Consider the following 20,856-nt stretch of genomic DNA (forward strand, 5'->3'; position numbering starts at 1 on the left):
GGAAAAGATCAGTCTGCCATACATTATGTACCCTGTTACATTAACTCCATTTCTTTTTCATTTTACTTCTCTTTTTCTTTTGTGAAGTCCTAGATGGGAAGAGGAATGAGTTATCTGACAAATTTAGATTTTGCAAACTTGTGCACTGAGGAGAGTACTATTGAAATACATTGTTAAGAAAGATTTCCAACATACAAATGTGTCATTTCCTTTTTCATGTGCCCTGCTGAAATATTATGTGATAAAGGTTTTAGGTTTCAATTGTTAAGAGAGGGAAGTGGATAAATCAGTGCTGCGTCTTTAGGACACGGTAAAAGAAGTTTACTTATGCTTTTCCCAAATTGCTTCTGTTGAGTGTATGTGTCTACTCTGTGTGTTTGTGTGTGTCTAAACGTATGTGTGTATGTGATATGTGAGAGATATATACATATGGGATCAATAATTTGTGGTAGAATTTTTTTATCCTATCCCTAATTATTTGATTTGATTGTTTCAGTGATAGATATTTCTGCTAGATTTTCTGTGGGTGAAAAATGTATATGTGTGCTGAACTAGCAAGAGATTTTTGGCATATAATTTTGTATATTTTATTACAAATTATTGGCTTTATTCAAAATATGACTAAATATATTTTAATTAGTCTCATCTTCTTAGTTTTTACATGATACTTTTGACTTTGTACTTCATATTGTCTTTACTGCTCATATAGCAAATCTTGGTTGGGCATCTATTATGTGCACTTCCCTGAACTAGATACAGGGAAAGGACACGAAAAATAAAATATAGTCTCTGTCTTCAAGAAGATCATGACCTAAGGCAAATTGGCATAATATAATTTGAGCACTGTAAGTGGTGCGAAAGTGCTCTATATAACTACTGTGGGGGTACAGGAGGGCCAAACCTACTTCAAGAGGAGAAAGAAAAATCTTCATGGAGGTGTTAGAATTTAAGTTCACCTTGAAGAATGATTAAGATTTACACGACATAAAAAATGGGGGTTAGGCGTCTCATTGGCAATGTGAGAATAGTGATAGAAAAGTCATAAAAGTGAGATTATAAATGTTTTACACAGGGTTTAGGAGCCGTTGTTCTGGTAGTACACTGCCGACCTTCAGGCCCTAGCTCCCCCTCTCCCTAGCTGTGTTACGTTAACTAGGTACTTCAATGTTTTAGCTCTTGGTTTCCCAACCTGTAAAATAGAGAAAATACCTCATGGTGCTGCTGTGAGGATAAAATAAGAAAAGTTCATGTTAAAAAAAAAATTGGTGTTTTAAAATAATGGTGGTTCTCTGTGTACTAGACAATTTACAAAAGTTATTTTTAATTCTCATAATCTTTAAATTGATATTATAACCATATAAATGGTTATATATATATAGTCATGTATATATATATATATCTATGTATATATATAAAGAATCTGCAATCAAATAAATTAAAATATTTGCCAAAGATCACATAGCAAGGAAAGGACACAGCCAACATTCAAATCTAGATCTCACATTAAAGAATTGATGCTCTTTCTCCTTCACTACAGAGGATGAATATGGGTAGCATCAGGGACAACATGGATGTTTCCAGGCCTTACCTTAATCCCTCTTATGGATGTGCTCTGTAAGTGTAGAGCTACTGGTTTCACGAACATGTTAATTTTATGTTCACTTCATGTGGGTTTTTAACTGTTCATAAAATCAGAGTTTTTGTTTTTAAATAATAAGATTTCAAAGTTATTATTTACCCCAAATCTTAACAGTGAAATTAACATTGAGAGTTTGAAGATAAATTCAAATAAGACATAGTCTTAGAAAAAAAGAATGTGCATTAAATTATATTACGTAAAGAAAGGTTTTTTTCATATCTGTGTAAAGAAAGATACCCTGGGGAATGTATGAGCAATTGATATGAATAAACAAAAATTCAAGAAGAAAAATAAATAGTAAAAAATTACATGGAAATAGCCTTTCTACACTAAAAGTAAAAAAATGCAAATGAAAGCCACCTTAAGGTATCATTTAACTCTTACTAAAATCTAAATAATTCTAAAATAAACATTGTTACTGAATAGTGGTGAATTTGGTTTAAAACATAAGTGACTGGAATCTTTGTAAATGTGTACGATCTTTTTAAAGAGCAGTCAGACAGTAGATACTAAGAAGTTTGAGATAGTCTTCCTGTCACCTGGTAGTTCAACATATAGTGAATTATCCTAAAGAAACATTTCAAAAGAAGAAAACTAAGTTATAAAAATATTTACAGCATCATCATCTATATTAGTTAAACATGGCCCTCCAAAGAACAGGGAACATTTTTTTAAAAAGAATTATAGGAAAATGGCTGTATAAATAAGATACGTATATTTGATGAATTATTATATAGCCCATCATTTTAAATTTGAAAAAATAGTTCAAAGTATAAAGTTATTGATATGATTTTAAGGGAAATGCATAAGACCAAATGATAATGTACACTATGGTATCAATTTGTAACATGTATACATTCAATGCTTTTCTTCTGTTAGGGTGATGGGATGATAGAAGTTTTGTCCCAACTTATCTTTAATAGTGTTATAATGTTTTTGTAATAAAAACAGGAGAAAAGAAGAGTGTGTTTTCAAACAGAAAAACACTGAAATTCTTTCATTGTTTTTCCTGTTGTAGCTTCTCTAAACTTTTCACCCATTTCATGAAAAGCTGATATTGCAGAGATGTGTTTCACTTCTCATGAGAACATGATTTCAGTAAATTATACAAACTCAAACGATTTCATAATTCTTTATCAGTGCATTGACATTTGTTAGGAATAACTTTATGTGAAGTTACTTTTCTTCTTAACTTTGGAAAAGTCATTTAAAGGCACACTTAGATTATGTGAATTGTTCAATGGCTGATAACAAAGCCTCACATGTGTATATTCTCTAACATTACTAAAAAATGTATACTGATGGAGTAAGGAACTGAAGGAATCTGGTAAGTCTCACGAATGTCTTTGAGGCAAAAGTGGGAACCTTGGGGGTGAGATTTTTTGTTTCAGTTTCCTATTTACACACAATTCAGAGAAAAACCTTTTATTTCCCAAAGTGTAGCAGAAGAAGTTTTTATATTTCTGCATTAGTGAAATGCAGACTTTTCTTGAGGCATAACCCCAGGTCTAAAATCCAGTCATCTTGCAAAATATTTTGTCTTTCATTTATTTATGGAATTTCTCCTAGTGATGAACACATGCTAAGTGGCAGGAACTCTCTAGTCATTGAACCAAAGAGATAAAAACTCCTGAGTCATGGATCTAACTTGTGCAAAAAGAGACAGACAATAGACAGGATAAACAAGGGAAATGTATTTCATGTTAGACGGTGGTAAGTTTGGGGCTGGGAATCAAGGCAGGAAGGAGAAGAGGAAGTGAAAGAGGTAGGCTGCCATTTTAAATCTGATGCTGGAGAATGGTCTGTCTGAGCTAGTGAGCTTTTAGTCAGGACCCGCGCGAGATGGGAGAGTGTTCACATGTTTTGAGCAGAGGAGTGATATGATCTGACTTACTTTTTTCAGAGGAACATTCTAGAGGCTGTGTGGAAAGTAAAGTGGAGGGAACTGAATGAAGCTGAGAGACCACATAGGGAGCTATTAAAATTGTCCAGGTGAGAAAGATGGTGGGGCTTAAGCCAGGATGGCAGGAGGGGAGGTGACGAGAAGCAGTCAGTTTCTGCTTAGGGTTTGAAATCAGACCAGCAAGATCTGATGGTAGATTGGATGTGGAGGATGACAGAAAGTGGGTGACAAGGAGACCCCTAGGTTTGGGCCATATTAGAAATCCAGATGGTGGTGTTGTTAGGGAGATGCATATCCAGGTCTGGAGTTAAAAGGAGTGGCCTGGGTGGGAGATGAAGATGGAGAGTCATCAGCCGTATAGATTGTATCTAAAGCAATGAGACCAGTGAGCTCACCGAGGGAGTGAATAAAGATAAAAAGAGGACAAGAACTGAGACCAGGCACACTCCAGTGTCAGTAGTTTGGGAGATGAGAAGAACAAGCAGGAAAAAATAACGCTGTCCTCAATGTACTACCTCAGTACTATCTTCAGCGTCTCTTCTCAACAGAAAAGCATGAGCATGACTAGATTTCCAGTATACACTCAAGGCATTTCATTTTTATACATTTACTCAGCAGATTTCTCAGCATCTGCTTCTGCCTCTACCATGTAAGTAATGCAGCTCAAATTCCATGTGGCAGGTTATGGGTGACCTGCATGTCTTGACATTCTTTTCTTTTTTCCCTGACCCTGACTTCCTGTTCTACTGTAGTGTCAGAGTTTCTTCCTTATTTTTAGTACTGCCGTTCTTTCTTTACTAGCTACTAAATATGTTTGTTTGTATCTGCCATATTTTTTCCCTGAAAAATAATTTCTACTGTTTGATTTTTTTCTCCTAGTCTTTGTTAAAGTGCTACATTTTGATGCTTGTTCATCAATTCTTTTGAATTTCCTCCTCCTTCTTAATGCCTCTTGGATTCGCCCCTCAATTGCCTACCCCACTGCCACTATCTAAGATGCCTGGCTGGGTAGATAAAAATGAACTGAAATATAAAAATTGAGATCGAGTGGAAGGAATGGCTTTGAGGAAGTGAGGAGTTGCTATGCTACCAGATACGGGTCTTTGGGTGAGAGTGATCTAGAATAAAGTCCTGGCCCCTGGTTTGAATGACCATGCTTTTCTAGCACTGCCATATTAATTCTGTATTGCCATACACCTGATTATGTCATGTATGCCTTGCTACACAAAAAATAGTAAAAAGTAGTAAAAAAAAAAATGAATGATTATAATAATAAACAGATGATATAAATGGGTGGCATGCCAACATTAAAAATCCTGGAAAAAGAAAAGTTAGGTTGATGTGGAAAGTACACCATTGTAGCTAGCTGTATTATTAAAAAAAAAAAAATCTGATTCTGAGACATGAGATCTGAGCTGGATATATTGGCCTGGTCAGGACGCAGGTAGTGGTTCTGCCATGTAAATAGATGAGATTCTCAGCGAGTATGGATACTAAGAATAAAAGAAAGAAATAACAGAAAATGCCAGCAATCTTATGACAACATCATCTATGATTAACTTAATCTATTTTTTAATGGAAAAAAGTATACTGATATTTCATACAGATCATGATTAACCCTTGTTATACACTGCTCCAGAAAACAAACAAAACTCATGGTGCACCCAGAGTAGCCAAAGGGAAATATTTTTCATTCATCATGCCACTCAACAGATTTTAGTGTTCATCTCCCTTTCAGCCCTCTATACCTCTATAGCCCAGATATTTATTTATTTATTTGTTGGCTGCACCACCCAGCATGTGGGATCTTAGTTCCCCGACCAAGGATCGAACCCATGCCCTCTGGAGTGGAAGTGTGGAGTCCTAACCACTGGACAGCCAGGGAATTCCCAGATATGGTCATTTAGTCTAATCCACTTGTAGGCATTTATTAGAGGGTTTTCTTTTTCAGTTTTAATAAATCTACCCAAAGAAATCACAGTTTGAAATACAGTAATGTAAAAGATGTATATTATCATCTAAAGCCCATAAAAGATAGATCAAAGTGTAGAGGCCTAAAGAAAAACAAAATTGAGAACTTGCCTGGTGGTGCAGTGGTTAAGAATCCGCCTGCCAATGCAGGGGACACGGGTTCAATCCCTGGTCCAGGAAGATCCCACATGCCACAGAGCAACTAAGCCCATGCACCACAGCTACTGAGCCTGCGCTCGAGAGCCCGCAAGCCACAACTACTGAGGCCCGCGCAAGCTAGAGCCCGCCCACCGCAACTACTGAGCCCACATGCTGCAACTACTGGAGCCTGTGCTCCACAATAAGAGAAGCCACTGCAATGAGAAGCCTGCTTAGTTGCCCTGCGACACGTGGGATCTTAGTTCCCCGACCAGGGATTGAACCCACGTCCCCTGCATTGGAAGGCAGACTCTTAACCACTGGGCTGCCAGGGAAGTCCCAAGGATGTTTCCTTGGGGCTGCTAGGGAAGTCCCAAGGATGTTTCCTTTGTATATAGGTGAAAATGGAGTCATAATATCTCAACTATTAGAGCCAAAACCATAGTCAAACACGTGGAGAAGGGGCTGGTAGACTGACAGGAAAAGATTTCTAGGTACATAGCAGGGGTGTCTAAATGTATATACTTTGTGAGCCCATCCTTTATAAACTGAGATCAAAGTTTAAAAGCTTTGCCACAGTCCTAACTGCCTTTTTTTTTTTTTTTGGCTGCCTTGGGTCTTCATTGCTGCACTCGGGCTTTCTCTAGTTGCAGCGAGCGGGGGCTACTCTTTGTTGTGGTGCATGGGCTTCGCATTGCGGTGGCTTCTCTTGTTGCGCAGCGCGGGCTCTAGGTGCGCGGGCTTCAGTAGTTGTGGTGCACGGGCTCTAGAGCGCCAGCTCAGTAGTTGTGGCTTGCGGGGTCTAGAGCGCAGGCTCAGTAGTTGTAGCGCACGGGCTTAGCTGCTCCACGGCATGTGGGATCTTCCTGGACCAGGGCTTGAACCCGTGTCCCCTGCATTGGCAGGTGGATTCTTAACCACTGCACCACCAGGGAGGTCCCACAATTGCTTTGAACTGTAGTTTTAAAATGCATTTAGCTAAGTTTTATTGTCGTCTCATTTTAAAAAATTGTTTGTTCATTTGTTTTCCATGGCAAGTAAAAAACTGTCATCCAAATCAAATAATAGAGTGAATTAAAAGGGGGGAAATGGCAGGAGAGTCTGGACCTGAATTAATCAATTTAGTTTCCTATAATAGTGAATGTTCCCAGATAATCGTTTATTTAGCTTCACCTCTGCCTAAGAAAAGAAAATGTTTCTATAAATTCCCTCTCTGCCTGCTTCCTCCAGAGTGGCTGAAGCATTTAAAGAACACACTCCTTGGTCAGATCAATAGGATTTACAAAAAACTAAGACCAGGTTATGGAATGATACAGGTACAAACTGCAAAATAAAGAATCTCCTTGGTAATATTTTTTAAAATATATTGACAGGAGTTGAGTCACATCCTTACTTGTCAATACCTCTTCCCAAAGTAGGATGAACGTTTGCATATGAATGATTGTCCTTCAGTTTCTGGAGGAGACATGAGTTTGATGTCCTGGAGCTGCCAGTGCACTCAGTTACAACTTCAGCTGTGCTAAATCCATAACTCATCATTAGAGAAAATAAATAATGATCAGAAGATGTTGGCTTTAGGCTAAATTTATCAATCAAATGAACTGAACTGTTTCCAAGAAAAAGTCATACAATTTCTCTTCATGGCAAATGTTCTTAAAATGCAGTCCTCAGGTGGGCAGCAACAGCATCACTAGAAAACTTGTTGGGATTGCAAATTCTTGACCCCTACCCTAAATATCAGAAACCCTGGCGGTGGGGCCCCTCAATGTGTTCTAAAGGAAGCCCTTCAAATGATTCTGATGCACCTTAAAGAGACATAGACATAGACTGGGTCATAAAATATAATAGATTGTGCTTAAAAAGATACAAGCACATATTTGAGATGTTGCCAATGTATATAGTGAAGGAAGCCCGGAAAGAAAAATATGTGAGAAAGAAAAGAAAAAAAGGAAGGGAAGGGAAGAGAAAGGAAAGGGAAGGGAAGCGAAGGGAAGCAAAGGGAAGCAAAGGAAGACAAAGGAAAAGAAAAATGCTGGCTCCTAATCTTGTGACTAGACTTTGTTAAATCTTTCTAAAGGAATAAAGCTGATGCCTTGGCAAAAGAAAACTTGGCTCATGAAGCTCTGATAAAAGATCACAGGAAACATTTGTTCCAAATTTTGCATAACTGTTTGCTCTATCTGGAACCTCTGATAAAAGATCACAGGAAATATTTCCTTCAACTTTTCAGCTACTGTTTGTTCTAAGGGAAATTCTTTTTTTTCTTTTCGACTAAATGGTTGTTTTCTGCCAGTTGGGTTTTTTTTGTTTTTTTTGTTTTGTTTTTTTGGCTAAGAGAGCAAAGTTACCTCTCACTCAAAAAACACACATCTACAATCACAGGTACACATTTGTACATAGAAAGATACATGAGTGGGTTCATGTAAATCTGTCTTTTAATGTTAAAATTAAAACTTATGGGTAAGTATAATATGTTGCTATACAGGGCAGATATGTAAATTTAACTAACTAATTATACTTGTTCCCTTGCTAAAATTGGATTTTAATTATAAATGTCAATTTGAAACTTTTTGCCAAAGGGCCCTAGCAATTCCATGTGTAATTATCATATTTTTCCACCTGTTTGATAGAAGTATGGAACTGTGGGAGAGCTTTCCCAATCAACAGGAGGACACTGATAGCTGTACAGAATCTGTGAAGTTTGATGCTCACTCGATGACCACTTTGCTTCCTCCGAGTAAGTAGAATAAGAGTGGGGTGCTCGTGGAGATTGTCCTTAGAGTTAGTGACACTATGTAAAATTATGGTCTTGAGACTTACCCTAAATGTGTATATTCCATCTGCCAGGTTGGATTTCAAATTTAGTCACCTGACAGATGGAATATCCCATCTTGCTTATAGTGTGGTTGCTTCTTCTCTTTTTAAAAAATTTATTTATTTATCTATTTATTTATTCATCCATTTTTGGCTGCGTTGGGTCTTCCTTGTTGCACATGGGCTTTCTCCAGTTGCAGCGAGCAGGGGCCACTCTTTGATGTGGTGCGCAGGCTTCTCATTGTGGTGGCTTCTCTTGTGGAGCATGTGCTCTAGGCATGCAGGCTTTAGTAGTTGTGGCTCACAGGCTCAGTAGTTGTGGCCCACAGGCTTAGTTGCTCTGCGGCATGTGGGATCCTCCTAGACCAGGGCTTGAACCCATGTCCCCTGCATTAGCAGGCGGAGTCTCAACCACTGCGCCACCAGGGAAGCCCCACTCCTTCTCTTTTTTCCTTCAGTTTTCCCCCTTTTCTTTATTGTTTTCTTCTCTTTACTTAATTCTTTTCTCCTTTTTTGTTCAATCCCTCATAGAACATTATTGAACATGTCTAAACTTTTAATTTAGGAGTTTACAACCTAAAAACAAAATTTCCTTCTTTTTTATTAAACAATAGAAACAATGGCCATAGGAAAGAAATTTGTATTCACTTAATCAGAGAAATGTCTTCCTTTGCTAGTAAGTTTCCCCTCTACATTGAGTTATCTTTTCTACAGTTAACATCCCATTATGTGAATTGGTGTTCCATATAAACAGATAATACTAAAATATTACTATGTTCTGAAATATCCAGAGAATGGGCTTCATTGATCCATTCCAAAGTTTAATCAAAATGTGAGTCATTTTATTTCATTTTTTTCACATTATATTCAAATCATAAGAAGCATCCAAATACAAAACTATTGAGATGGAATTAGGAGAGACAATTTGCATAATTATTATTGACAATAATGTTTCTCTTATCTCACTTAAAATGTGAAAAAATGGTATAATTACATAGTTGCATGAAGAATTTTATTTTCACCCAGAATATATTCCCATGTGAAATAGAAGAATGAAATTTATGTTTGCATGTATGTTGATATGGTATCAATACTAAAGTTTTCCAGCTAGTGCCCCCAAATGAGACAAGTACAACTTGCAGAGAATAGTAACTTTGTCCTGGATGATTAGTTAATGGATAAGACAATCAGATGTCTATACTGATGCCTGTATTGGCTTTTTCTGTGACTGTCCCTTTTGCTTTCTACTGAATAAATAAGAACCTATTTTTTTGTTCCCTTTTTATTCCAATAGGTTTGATACTAGCAATATAATTGGAGATTTCAAAAATTTTAAGTAAGAAGAGTAAGTTTTCTAACAGTAGGTTGGGCTTTTGTTTTTCAGATCCTAAAAATGGCCCAACTCTTCAAGAGAAAATGAAGTCTTTCAGAGCTGCACTGATTGCCCTTTATCTCCTTGTGTTTGTAGTTCTTGTACCTATCATCGGAATAGTGGCAGGTACAGTATTCTAGAGTTCTGAAACTCAGCAACTCATCTTGTGAATTAATTATTGCAGGAGGAAAAAGAAGCATTCAGTCTTTTGTATATGGGAGATTCATAAGGGTGACTTCACATCACAAAGTGTTCCTCAGAGTTATTTCATGAAAAAATAGATTCTGCAAAGTTATTAAGTAAAAAAAAATGTTTTTAAATAGTATAGAAAATGCAAGTTTGAGATAAAAATATAGATATGGAAAGGTAAGATGGAAAGAATTAGACCACTTCAAAAATATTACCCCCTGAAGTCCTATATATTTCTAATGGTGCATCATAAATTTCATGGTAAGTATTCTAGTTGCCAGTGTGAGGATATAAACATAATCATTTACATTAATGATGCCTAAAATATAAAAATAAGCCAGTTTTTCGAGAAATACACTTCTACTCCTAGTATTGAGACCAGAAAGTATTCCTGTGAGTCTTCAAACAGAGGAAACCTCGTAAAATAATGGCCTATCCCTCAGTAATATTCGTACAGTTTATATGGCCACATATTTCATAAGGGTATTATTTAAAACATCTCTGAAAATAACCTGCTAGCATCCTTTCAAAGAAAAAGAAAAATAGAACACTTTGCTTGGGTTCTACATGATGTTTTTCAGGTACTTTTTTTTTTTTTTTTTGGAGAGTTTGGCTTGAATTGGGGATAAATTTGAGGATTTCTACAGAGGTGGATGGCTTGCATATAACTCAAGTAAATATGTAAATATTATTTTCCTCAGGAGCATTTTTGAGGGATTTGATTGGCATTTGAATTTATATACCTTGTAGCTCTCCTCTTTGTGAGTGGCAAAATGGACATATGCTCGAACAAGAGATAGGCTGGGAGGAAGATATATTTTTATGTGCATACTAATCAGATTAATAAGAAAATTCTCCTAATAAAGGCCAAACCTCCTCCACCAAGAGACAACCTAAAGAATATTCCAAGAGAAAGCCAAAAATTCTACTAAGAAAGAAATGAAAACAACAATAACTGTAACATTTTTGTAATGCTTCTGAGCATGTACTATGTTCAGGCACTAGGCTATACATTTTCCACAGATTATCTCAATACGCCTTACAGTTACCCTTGAGCAGATGTATGCTTACCCTCATCCACAAAAGGAAACTGTTCAGCAATGGAGTTGGAGTTCCCACCCATGGCTCCTGACTCCTAACTTCTGTGGTCTATTATCTCCCAGTGCAATCGGGGTTTTAGAACAAAATATGGTTGGCCAATAAAAAAACAAAACAAAACAGAGTTGTCATAATTTTAGGCAGGAAAATATTTTTCATATGTAAAAATCAACTCCTATTTTGAAACAAAAACATTAGCCAACCACAACAAACGGAACCAATCAGCCTGTCAAACCAACCACAGCCATCTAAGTAAAAGAACCTGATATGTTTGTCATTAAACAACTAACTTCCTGATGAACTGAGATTATCTGTGTGCTGTTTATGTATATGCTTATCTGTAGTTTGGAATGCATAACTGAAAGATGTGTCATTGTTAGGGATCATTAGCTATCAGCCAGTTAGAATTTGGTACATTTCATCACTTTTATACAAACCGTGGCCTACAGAGCCAACCTCAGGGAGTGCAACTTCTTTCTACTAGGCCCAGGCAGAATACGAACTGAAGTCTGGAAAGACTTCAGGGTTCTAACCAAGTTCAAAAATCTCTGGGCTATTAGAAAATACTACCAAGTCAACACATTTTTTTCTAGGGTTGACAATGATTGATTTGAAGTAGCTTTGTTTCCTAAAGCTGTAGCATGTACCTATTACGACTGACAAAAAGCTAAAAATGTTCAAATCTTATAAGTTCACATTAGCACCCAAATTCACCAGAATTTGAAACAGATCTCCCTGTGTCTATCATACTTGAATAATAAACACTGACAATCCATTTACAGCTGTAAGTTGTAGGTCAGAATATTTTCCAAAAGAAATCTAAAATGCAATACATATCTCTACTTGATATCCAAAACTTTCAAATATAGACAAAATGTATCCCTGAAATGATAGAAATTACTCTGTTTTGGCAAATATAAATCAGTAGATAAAATAAAGTGTTATACATGAAAACTCTATTTAAAGTGTCTTATACATTGAAAGATATTTCTTAATTATAAAATCTTCTCCATGCGCTACCTTTTCTTCAAGAAGCTACTAGATCACTATCACAGTACAGTGACATAGAATAATGTCTCTGAAGAATAAGATATAATCTAAGATGAATGTATATAAATTGTTACTGATACATTGAAGATCCTTTAGCTCAAAATAATATAAATTTTTGGTAGAAGAAGGTTTTGCCAACATGAAAGAGCAAATGTGATCTGTAAAATCAAATATAACTCTCTCCCTAGGTCTTTGCACAAGCCATAAAATTTGTCTCCTTTCAAATGTAAAATAGAAAAGTCACAAAATGGCATCTCTCTGATGATAATGAAAGAAATGAACATTTGAAAATATGAACTCTGTCATTCTTTACCTAGATTTCTGGTACAGTATTCAATTTTTTAAAGAAAGTAAGGATTAAATTAGTTTTCATTCAAGATTTGGGAAAATAAGCAATATTGTGTTTTTAAATCTATAAGCAAAAAATAGCCTTTATTGTCAGTTCATGTTGAACTTGGTATTAAAGAAAAATCCTTGGTTACATGACATTTTGTTAAATCAAGTCTTCCCTTTCTATACTGTGAAGAAGTTTTGCTTTACCCATATGAAATAAAATTATTTCCAGTGAAAGTAAAAATTATATGGTTGAGTAATTAGATCAATATGTCTGTTAAAGCACATATGTGCATTAATATATGATATTTGTTTTTCTCTTTTGGGATTGACATATATATACTACTATGTATAAAATAGATAACTAATGAGAACCTACTGTATAGCATAGGGAACTCTACCCAGTGCTCTATGGTGACCTAAATGGGAAGGAAATCCAAAAAAGAGGGGATATATGTATACGTATGGCTGATTCACTTTGCTGTACAGCAGAAACTGACACAGCAGTGCAAAGCAACTATACTCCAATAAAAAATAAATAAAGCACAGATACTACCTTTCTCATGGGATACTCAACGTCCTCCCAATTTTTTTATATTACACAACATTAATCCCCCTTGTTATCAGTATTGGGCATACAGATATTGAATCTGAAATATTAATAATAATTAAAATATTGAAAAGTATCAAATGTGTATTATGTGCCAGGAAAAGATCTAAGTACTTTGCATATATCAGCTCCTTTAATTATTTAAACACTGACTAGTAGTATCCCATTTATACAGATAGTGAAATGGAAGCATGGACCAATTAATTTGCTCAAAGGCACAGCTTATAAAGGAAAAAGCAAGAATCACTAATCCAGGCAGCTCTCCTCCAGAACTTAGATTATTAACTGCTACCTAAAAAAGCAGTAATTATCACAAAAGAAAATTTTTAAGGGACAAGTTTGAGATAATTTTGCAAATATTGTTAGTTTAGATTTCTTATTGTTAAAGTCAAAATCCATTCCCAGTCATTTTCAATTCCCAGAGTCGCTCAAGCAGTGCTTTATATATAGTAGGTGCTTAATAAATAAATCATAGAATTGATGACTCCATGAATGAGGCTGTCAATCCAAAACTTGCTCCCTACACTTAATTTAATAAATGTGATGAGATCCAAGTAAGAAGTATACTATTTTGTATAATTTACTGATAAATTTAGAAATGTAAAATAATGTACATGCAATATGGTCTCGGTTGTGGATTATATCAAAATGTACTTACATATTTTATTAATTCAAATAAGCTAATTTTAAAGAGAATGTAACTAGGAAAATATGATATAATGTGTTTTATTTTTAATTGAGATTTAATTGCATATGTAGTTTAATACTTAATATAATCATAGCTACAATGACAATCATCATCAAACAGCTTCTTTAAGTAAAGGTGGTGAAGACTCTGTAACTAAGATAATATCTTTCAAGGATAAGGCACCTTAATTTGTGTAGAGTTGTCACACGTGCCATCTGTGTGCTACTTGATTTACATGCCCTATCGCATTCACCCTCAGCACCACTGCTAGATAGTTATTACCTTTAGATCACTGGGGAAACCTAATCAAGGAAAAGATAAATAATTTTCTCAGAGTAATCCAGCTAGTAATGGAGGAATGGAACTAGATTCCAGAACCAGGCAGCTTGTTCCCGTGCAAATATCAAGCTCTCATTTGTGTAACAGGTACCCTGAGCTCAGGGTGGAATATAATGTTTTTCATGTGTAGTCTCATTTAAGTCTCAAAAACCTATAAAGCTGATACTATTGCCATATCATTTTATTAAGAAAACTGACAGATCAGATATCACTGTTTATGTAGATATACTTTTAAGCAATATTAAGTTACTCTTTTTTGCTCAGTAATGGTCAAATATGGAAAATCTTACGCACTCAAATTAATATGGATCAGACTGATATATACATAGCTAAAAGGTATAAACAATATAGATATATAAAGAGAGATGAAAGAAACAATAAAATCTTAACCACCACTGATTATATAAAATGGTGTTTAACATTTTCTTCATTGTGTATAATTGTATATTATTTTTGTCTGCAAAAATAATGTTTATGCTTTTCAGTTTTTGAAACTATAAACGTATTTCTCTAGACCCTTTCAGAAGGATAATTGGCTTGTTTAAAGAACATATGCCCATTTGGAAATATATATCAGCACTTCCGTATGCCTCCAAATACCATTTAGTAGAATTTTTTTATTCAGGAAATAATTACTTATAAGATTGTTCATCAAAGCGTTCAATATATTAGTAGAAACAGAGGCAAAGTAAATGTTGGAGTTTTGTTAACTAAATCTGGTAGAATCACACATAGAATACAATGTAGTTATTCTAATTATTTTTGTAAAACAATATTAGATAATGTGCAAAAGCCTATGGTGAGTACTACTAAAAGCTAGTCTCCAGATTGTATATAAAATCTTGCTTTTGTGATGACAATATGACAGTGGGAACAGAAATTTGATAGGCATATACCAAAATCTTAGCACTTAATTCAGGACGGTGAGACTAATGGTAAATTATTTTTCCTTATTCCTTGTCTTTTCTAAATTTTCTGCTATAAATATATGCTTTATAATAAGTAAAGAGGAGTCTTATAAAAACAATATTTTTTAAAGTGAAAAAAACTTCTTTTATCCAGTTTCCTGCTCTACCAACAGTAAATTAGTTCTGTGGAAACTGAAAATGGTAACTCTCTGCTAGCTTAGTGACAGGATAAGGAAGATGAGCCAACACTTTGTTCGTACAGTGGATAACACTAATATTTCTACCTTTAGTGATACCACGTATTGTTTCTGTCACATTATCATTTGTCTTCATAATAACTAACCTACTCAACATGTTTACTTCAGACACTGTGTTAAGCATTATCTCGTTTCACTCTAACAGCACACCTGAGGACCAGCATACAGTGTACTTCACGATCTCTAGAATTTACTCTTACGCTCAGAGCCGTGTGCCATGGCCCAGAAGATTCATCTAAGCAGCAGTTCAGAAAGAGTGACTTAACTGTGGGATAAACTCTAATGTAAAGTGGGAAAAGGAGACAGTTTCCCTCTCAGCAGTATGCCTACCTTGGTTCATACTTTGTATATTTAAAATACATACCTGATTTAGGATAGCGTTCAGAACGTTAGAATGGGATGAAGTGTTGTGGAATGGAATGGTGGATGCATTGAAGGTTACAGGGCATGACTCTGTTTATTTTTACTTAAATACGCAGCTCAACTCCTGAAATGGGAAATGAAGAATTGCACAGTTGGTTCAGTTAATGCAAATGATATATCTCCAAGTCTCGCAGGAAAAGGAAATGACAGTGAAGATGCAATGAGGTTTCGAGAAGTCGTTATGGAACACATGAGCAACGTGGAGAAGAGAATCCAATATCTTTCAGATAATGAAGCCAATCTCATAGATGCCAAGAATTTCCAAAATTTCAGTGTAACAACCGATCAAAGGTTTAATGACGTTCTTTTCCAGCTAAGTTCCTTACTTTCCTTCATCCAGGGACATGGAAATGTAATAGTTGAAGTCTCCAAGTCATTAATAAGTCTGAACACCACACTGCTTGATTTGCAGCTCAATACTGCAACACTGAATGCCAAAGTCCAAGAGAATGCATTTAAACAACAAGAGGTAAGAGGTTTGTATTGGAAGGTCATACCTGGGATTGAATCCATCTAGATCCTATCTCCTCAGGTAGTCCAGGGAAGAGAAAAGTTACAAACCCTGTTTCAACATCATTCTACTTAACCCTGATTCCTCTTGCAATCTTACCAGAAAGTTTCAAATGGATTTACCCACTGCCTTCTCCAGATTCCCAGCAAAAGGGGAAATTTGTTTGTTTGTTTGTTTTTCATTGACTATAGACTCTCTTAGTGTATTTTAATTTTATAAATACTGTTAGAATGCCTCTTGAGACTCTTGAAACCAATTATAGTTGTTAGATTATCTTAGCCAATTTGGAAAGATAGATACTCTGCATTTGCAAATTTTATACGAAACCCAAACTTTCTTCATCATCAAAGGAATGAAAACCTTATTTACATGGACGAAGTACAAAATCTAAATTTTAAAATAGTTTGTCACTCCCAAGAAGCATCCATAAGTTTTTATGTGTAAAGGTAACTATAATTAAAGAATTAAAGTTTGAATAATGTGTACAACATCTTATTACCATCACAGGATCAAATACACAAGACAAGAGAGCAAAGCATCTTCCAGACCAGTTGCTAGCAAAAGTTTCTTTTCAAAGGCCCAGGTACAACCCTTAGGCTTTGGGGACCACATGGTCTCTTTTGCAACTTCTTAACTCCGCCACTGTAGCACAAAAGCAGTCGTAGACAACACATGGACAGATGAGTGAAAATGTGATCCAATAAATCTTTCTTTTCAGAAAAAGACTTTGACCCATGAATCATAATTTTCTTACCTTTGCTCTAAACTATTCTGTGGCCAACCCTCTGGGTCACTTTGTTTTGATGAGAAAGAAATTAAGAAGCAAGTTGTTTAGTTCAATATTGAATTATTTTTTGTTGTTGGGTAATTGTTCCATTCCATGAAAAAATAAGCATATGGATAAAACTTCATTACTCATGTAAAAAAATAATCTTCATACTACTACAATCTTCAGTACTAAAATCTATAAATTTTCCACCATTAGCTCAGCAAGGCTGGCGTCTTTGTAGAAGGTTTTACTTGAATAGACCACTTCTTAATTAATGAGGTTGTTTTCTGTATAGATACAGTGTTATGCCATAGTGATTGTTAAAAATGGATGTCCCTTATAGAGAGCAAAGGGAAGCCTCTGAAGTTGTAACATCAGGTGGCAACCAACTAGATTATTGACTAGAGAATAGACTAAACAGGTTAAGAAAGAACACCCTACATGTTTAGTTTTTGTAAGATGCAATCACTGAGAAGACAGTGACATTGCTATTTAAATATGGAGACTGTTGGTGAACCTCATCCTAACACCAACCTTGATATTCTCTCTCTGATCCTCGTCACATCTTCCAAAATCTGACTGTTAGTGTTTCCCACACGGTTAATAAGTACCCAAGCATATCAGATGCTATTGGAATATCAAGGACTCAAGCTATGGAGGAGTTAGAGAAAATTCTCAAAGAAGCAACTGTCCCCAGGGCTGAGGAACAGAGGAAAGTAAAATGTCAGCTATGGGAGTAGAAACTGATTAAATTGGAAGGAAAGAGGAAGGGAGAAGAAATATTACTTTGTGTGGAAACAGGATCAGAGGAACAGTGAGACAGGGTGCGGAGAAAACGAAGATGGACATGATGAAAAAATAATATATTTGATATTAGTAATATCCCCAACTCATTAGAGATTATAGAATATCTGTGAACCCATGTAAATGAGGAATTGAAACCAAAGTGGAAACCATTTGGAAGGCAGTAGAAGTCCTGAACCTGTTTGAAGTGATACTTAATAGAAATAACCAAACTCTGGTGATCAGTGAGCTATTTGGACAGATTGCACTTACATTTTGGAAGGGGTCACAGTATTAGATGTGGAGGTACAAGGGAAAGGAGGAACTTCCAAAGTTAATTATTTTTTCAAAGCTTTCTTTTTTTCTAGGACAGTAGTCATCTGTGGAGATTTGGAATCTAGGTCAGTGCTAGTGTGTGTGCGCGTGTGCTTACTCACTGAAAACAATATTTGGAATCTCATTCTCATCGCTTAAAACAACTGTATTCATCTTTGAATCTTTAGTCCAATGCAGGAATAAGTAAATTAAATGAATGCCTCAATCAGTAAATGCTGTTTGAGGAAAAGGCTTATAAGTAATAGCAGCGTAATGTTTAGCAAGGACAGACCAAGCATTAATTTGAAAGAAAAGAGAACACTGACACAAAATCAAAGAGAGACGTGGGATTTATCCTCTCCATTGTACGTACAAAGGACTGTAAGAATGCAAAAATAAATGCCTGTTTCTAGCAGTGCCACTGGTGATAGACCGTGGACGGTGTGTGTAGGTGCTGTATAGCACTTTAAAAAATATATCAAATGCATTTTCTCTCTTCCTAATAAAACTTATTTCAAGTGAAATATGGTTAGTGTGAGCACCACATGCAGTTTTCAAAGGAGGAAAAAAAAGGCAGCCGCAGCTTTAGGTATGAAAAACATCGGCGGCTCCCAGGGCTTAGGTAGCAAAATCACCAGCTAGTCCCCTGACTTTTGCTCTGTGGATATCAGGAACTACCTGAAAGCTGGAGCAATTTGCAGCCACCTAAATGACATCGAGCATATTTACCATGTTGCTGCACTCTGCAAACATCCATGTTCACTATCCCACCTTTATACCATAGTGTACGGAAAATGCCAAATAGGGAGGGAGGCGGTAGAGGGTAGAGAAATTCTAATCTAGAACAAGGTTTTGGATGGGGAAAGCCATTGGAGCAGTAAAAATGGATGTCTCTCTGCTTGAGTACACTGCTATTGTAGAGGCAGATCTGGTACATGTTCATTTCTTTCCAAAGGTTTTACTTGACTCTCTTGATCCTCTCACTTCAACTTGTCCAGTCCAGTGAAGGGAGGTGAAATTTTCTCTTCATACCTGGATTAATTAACAGTAAACCACTGGTTTATTTCTTTGTGCAAATGGGAGATGAGAATCTATCAACAGTTAAACCTAGAAGTCCTTAGAAAAGTATACAGCATACCATGGAAACAGAGGATGCAATAAAAGAACAGAGAGACAGAAAACATTACCAGGATAGATGAGAAGTTTAGGTACACTGGAAAGAGAAAGCCCAGCACCCAAAGGAAAACCAAGCAAAAGACTTGAAAGGAAAAGCAATAAAGAAAAACATTGTCAAAAACTTTATGACTAGATACTTAATTTGAAAAGCAAATTAAACAAGGTTTTATTATGTTTACTCTTACTCTACAAAGTTAAATATATTGATGAATACCTAGGATTTGAGTGCAAAAGTAAGCATTCATGTACACTGAGAAAGATTTAAAAAATGGTCCCATATATTTGGAGGGTGGTGTGGCAGTAGTGAACAAAATTTTAATATTTAGTCCCTTTGATCAGATCCACTTCCAGGAAGCTGTCCTATAGAAGTGCTTGTATAAATATGTAGATATATATAAAATGGTGTTCACTTCAGCATTATTTATGTGCAGCTCAAAACTCTATCAATAGATATCAAATAAATTATGAAAAATGCATACAATTCCACTAAATTATAGAAAATAAGGCAGTCTCTAAGTATTTTAATAGGTAAATATTCTTATATTATTGAGTGAAAAATAAAAGCATAATCCAGAATGTAGTACAATCTGTCTTGCTCAGTCTCCAGATCTGCACGCATGTATGTAAATGCGCACAAAATATATATGCATTTGAAACCGTAAAATAATAATGAAATCTCAATGCAGAGGCAATAAAAAAGCTGAACATAGGGTATTGTTAATGCTAGTTGAGATTTTATTGAATCTGAAAAGCTATCCTTAATGTTCATTACCACTGAGAATTATGACATTAAACTTCGTTATTGCTATAAAACAGTTTAATATACAAATCTATTTAATTTAAGGAACTGTAATTAAGTACAGTGTAAAGAATTTCACTTCAGATAAATTAAAAAACATATGACAAGTTTTTAATTTTATTTTTAGCATTTTGGCATGTATATATTTGGGAATAGAAGCATACCTTAGATATATATTTAACCAATTTTTTTCTGGCAGAGGGTGTGAAAATTCAGCCATTCAGTTAAAAGAGGAATGCTTCAAAACCAAAGAGTTACTATTTTAAAATTGTTCTCTAATTTCTATATTCTTATTCCATAATATTACTGTAATATTTTACATTTTTTAAAAACCTGACTTGTAGAGCTTCTTAAACTTATATATTTGATAATTATGTGTGTAACAAAAATTGCGGATGTTTGCTTATGTTTCACAGGAGATGAGTAAATTAGAGGAGCGTGTGTACAATACGTCAGCAGAAATTAAGTCTCTGGAAGAAAAACAAGTGCATTTGGAACAGGAAATAAAAGGAGAAGTGAAACTGTTGAGTAACATCACTAATGATCTCAGGCTGAAGGATTGGGAACATTCTCAGACACTGAAAAATATCACTTTAATTCAAGGTAAAATATCCTCTCATTCTCCAGATGATGATGTACTAAAATGCACTGATATATGCAGAAATTTGATATTGGAAATTCTCTGGTTTTAAAATAGTTTACTACAAATTTTACCACAAAGATCCAGAGGAAGGAGCCTTGAGATCATATCAAGACATGTTAAAATGACAG

At 35.4% G+C, this 20,856-nt stretch overlaps 1 protein-coding gene across 2 annotated transcripts in view; it reads left to right on the plus strand.

Annotated features, from left to right (window-relative positions):
- The first annotated feature begins 224 nt into the window (after window positions 1–224).
- Window positions 225–20,856, plus strand: part of MSR1 (macrophage scavenger receptor 1) — a 65,305-nt gene continuing 44,673 nt past the window's right edge. The window contains exons 1-5 of one of the 2 annotated variants that reach the window (XM_022571099.2): window positions 225–310; window positions 8,282–8,388; window positions 9,850–9,963; window positions 15,789–16,201; window positions 20,502–20,688. In XM_022571099.2, the coding sequence (XP_022426807.1) occupies window positions 8,286–8,388; window positions 9,850–9,963; window positions 15,789–16,201; window positions 20,502–20,688 (817 nt within the window). In that variant the 5' untranslated portion in view covers window positions 225–310; window positions 8,282–8,285. The remainder of the gene's footprint in view (window positions 311–8,281; window positions 8,389–9,849; window positions 9,964–15,788; window positions 16,202–20,501; window positions 20,689–20,856) is intronic. The other variant, XM_089903671.1, reaches the window with a different exon arrangement.

This window comes from Delphinapterus leucas, chromosome 21, assembly GCF_059928025.1.
Source record: "Delphinapterus leucas isolate spDelLeu-1000000601 "Yukka" chromosome 21, BTC_Dleu_Yukka2, whole genome shotgun sequence".
NCBI lineage: Eukaryota > Metazoa > Chordata > Mammalia > Artiodactyla > Monodontidae > Delphinapterus > Delphinapterus leucas.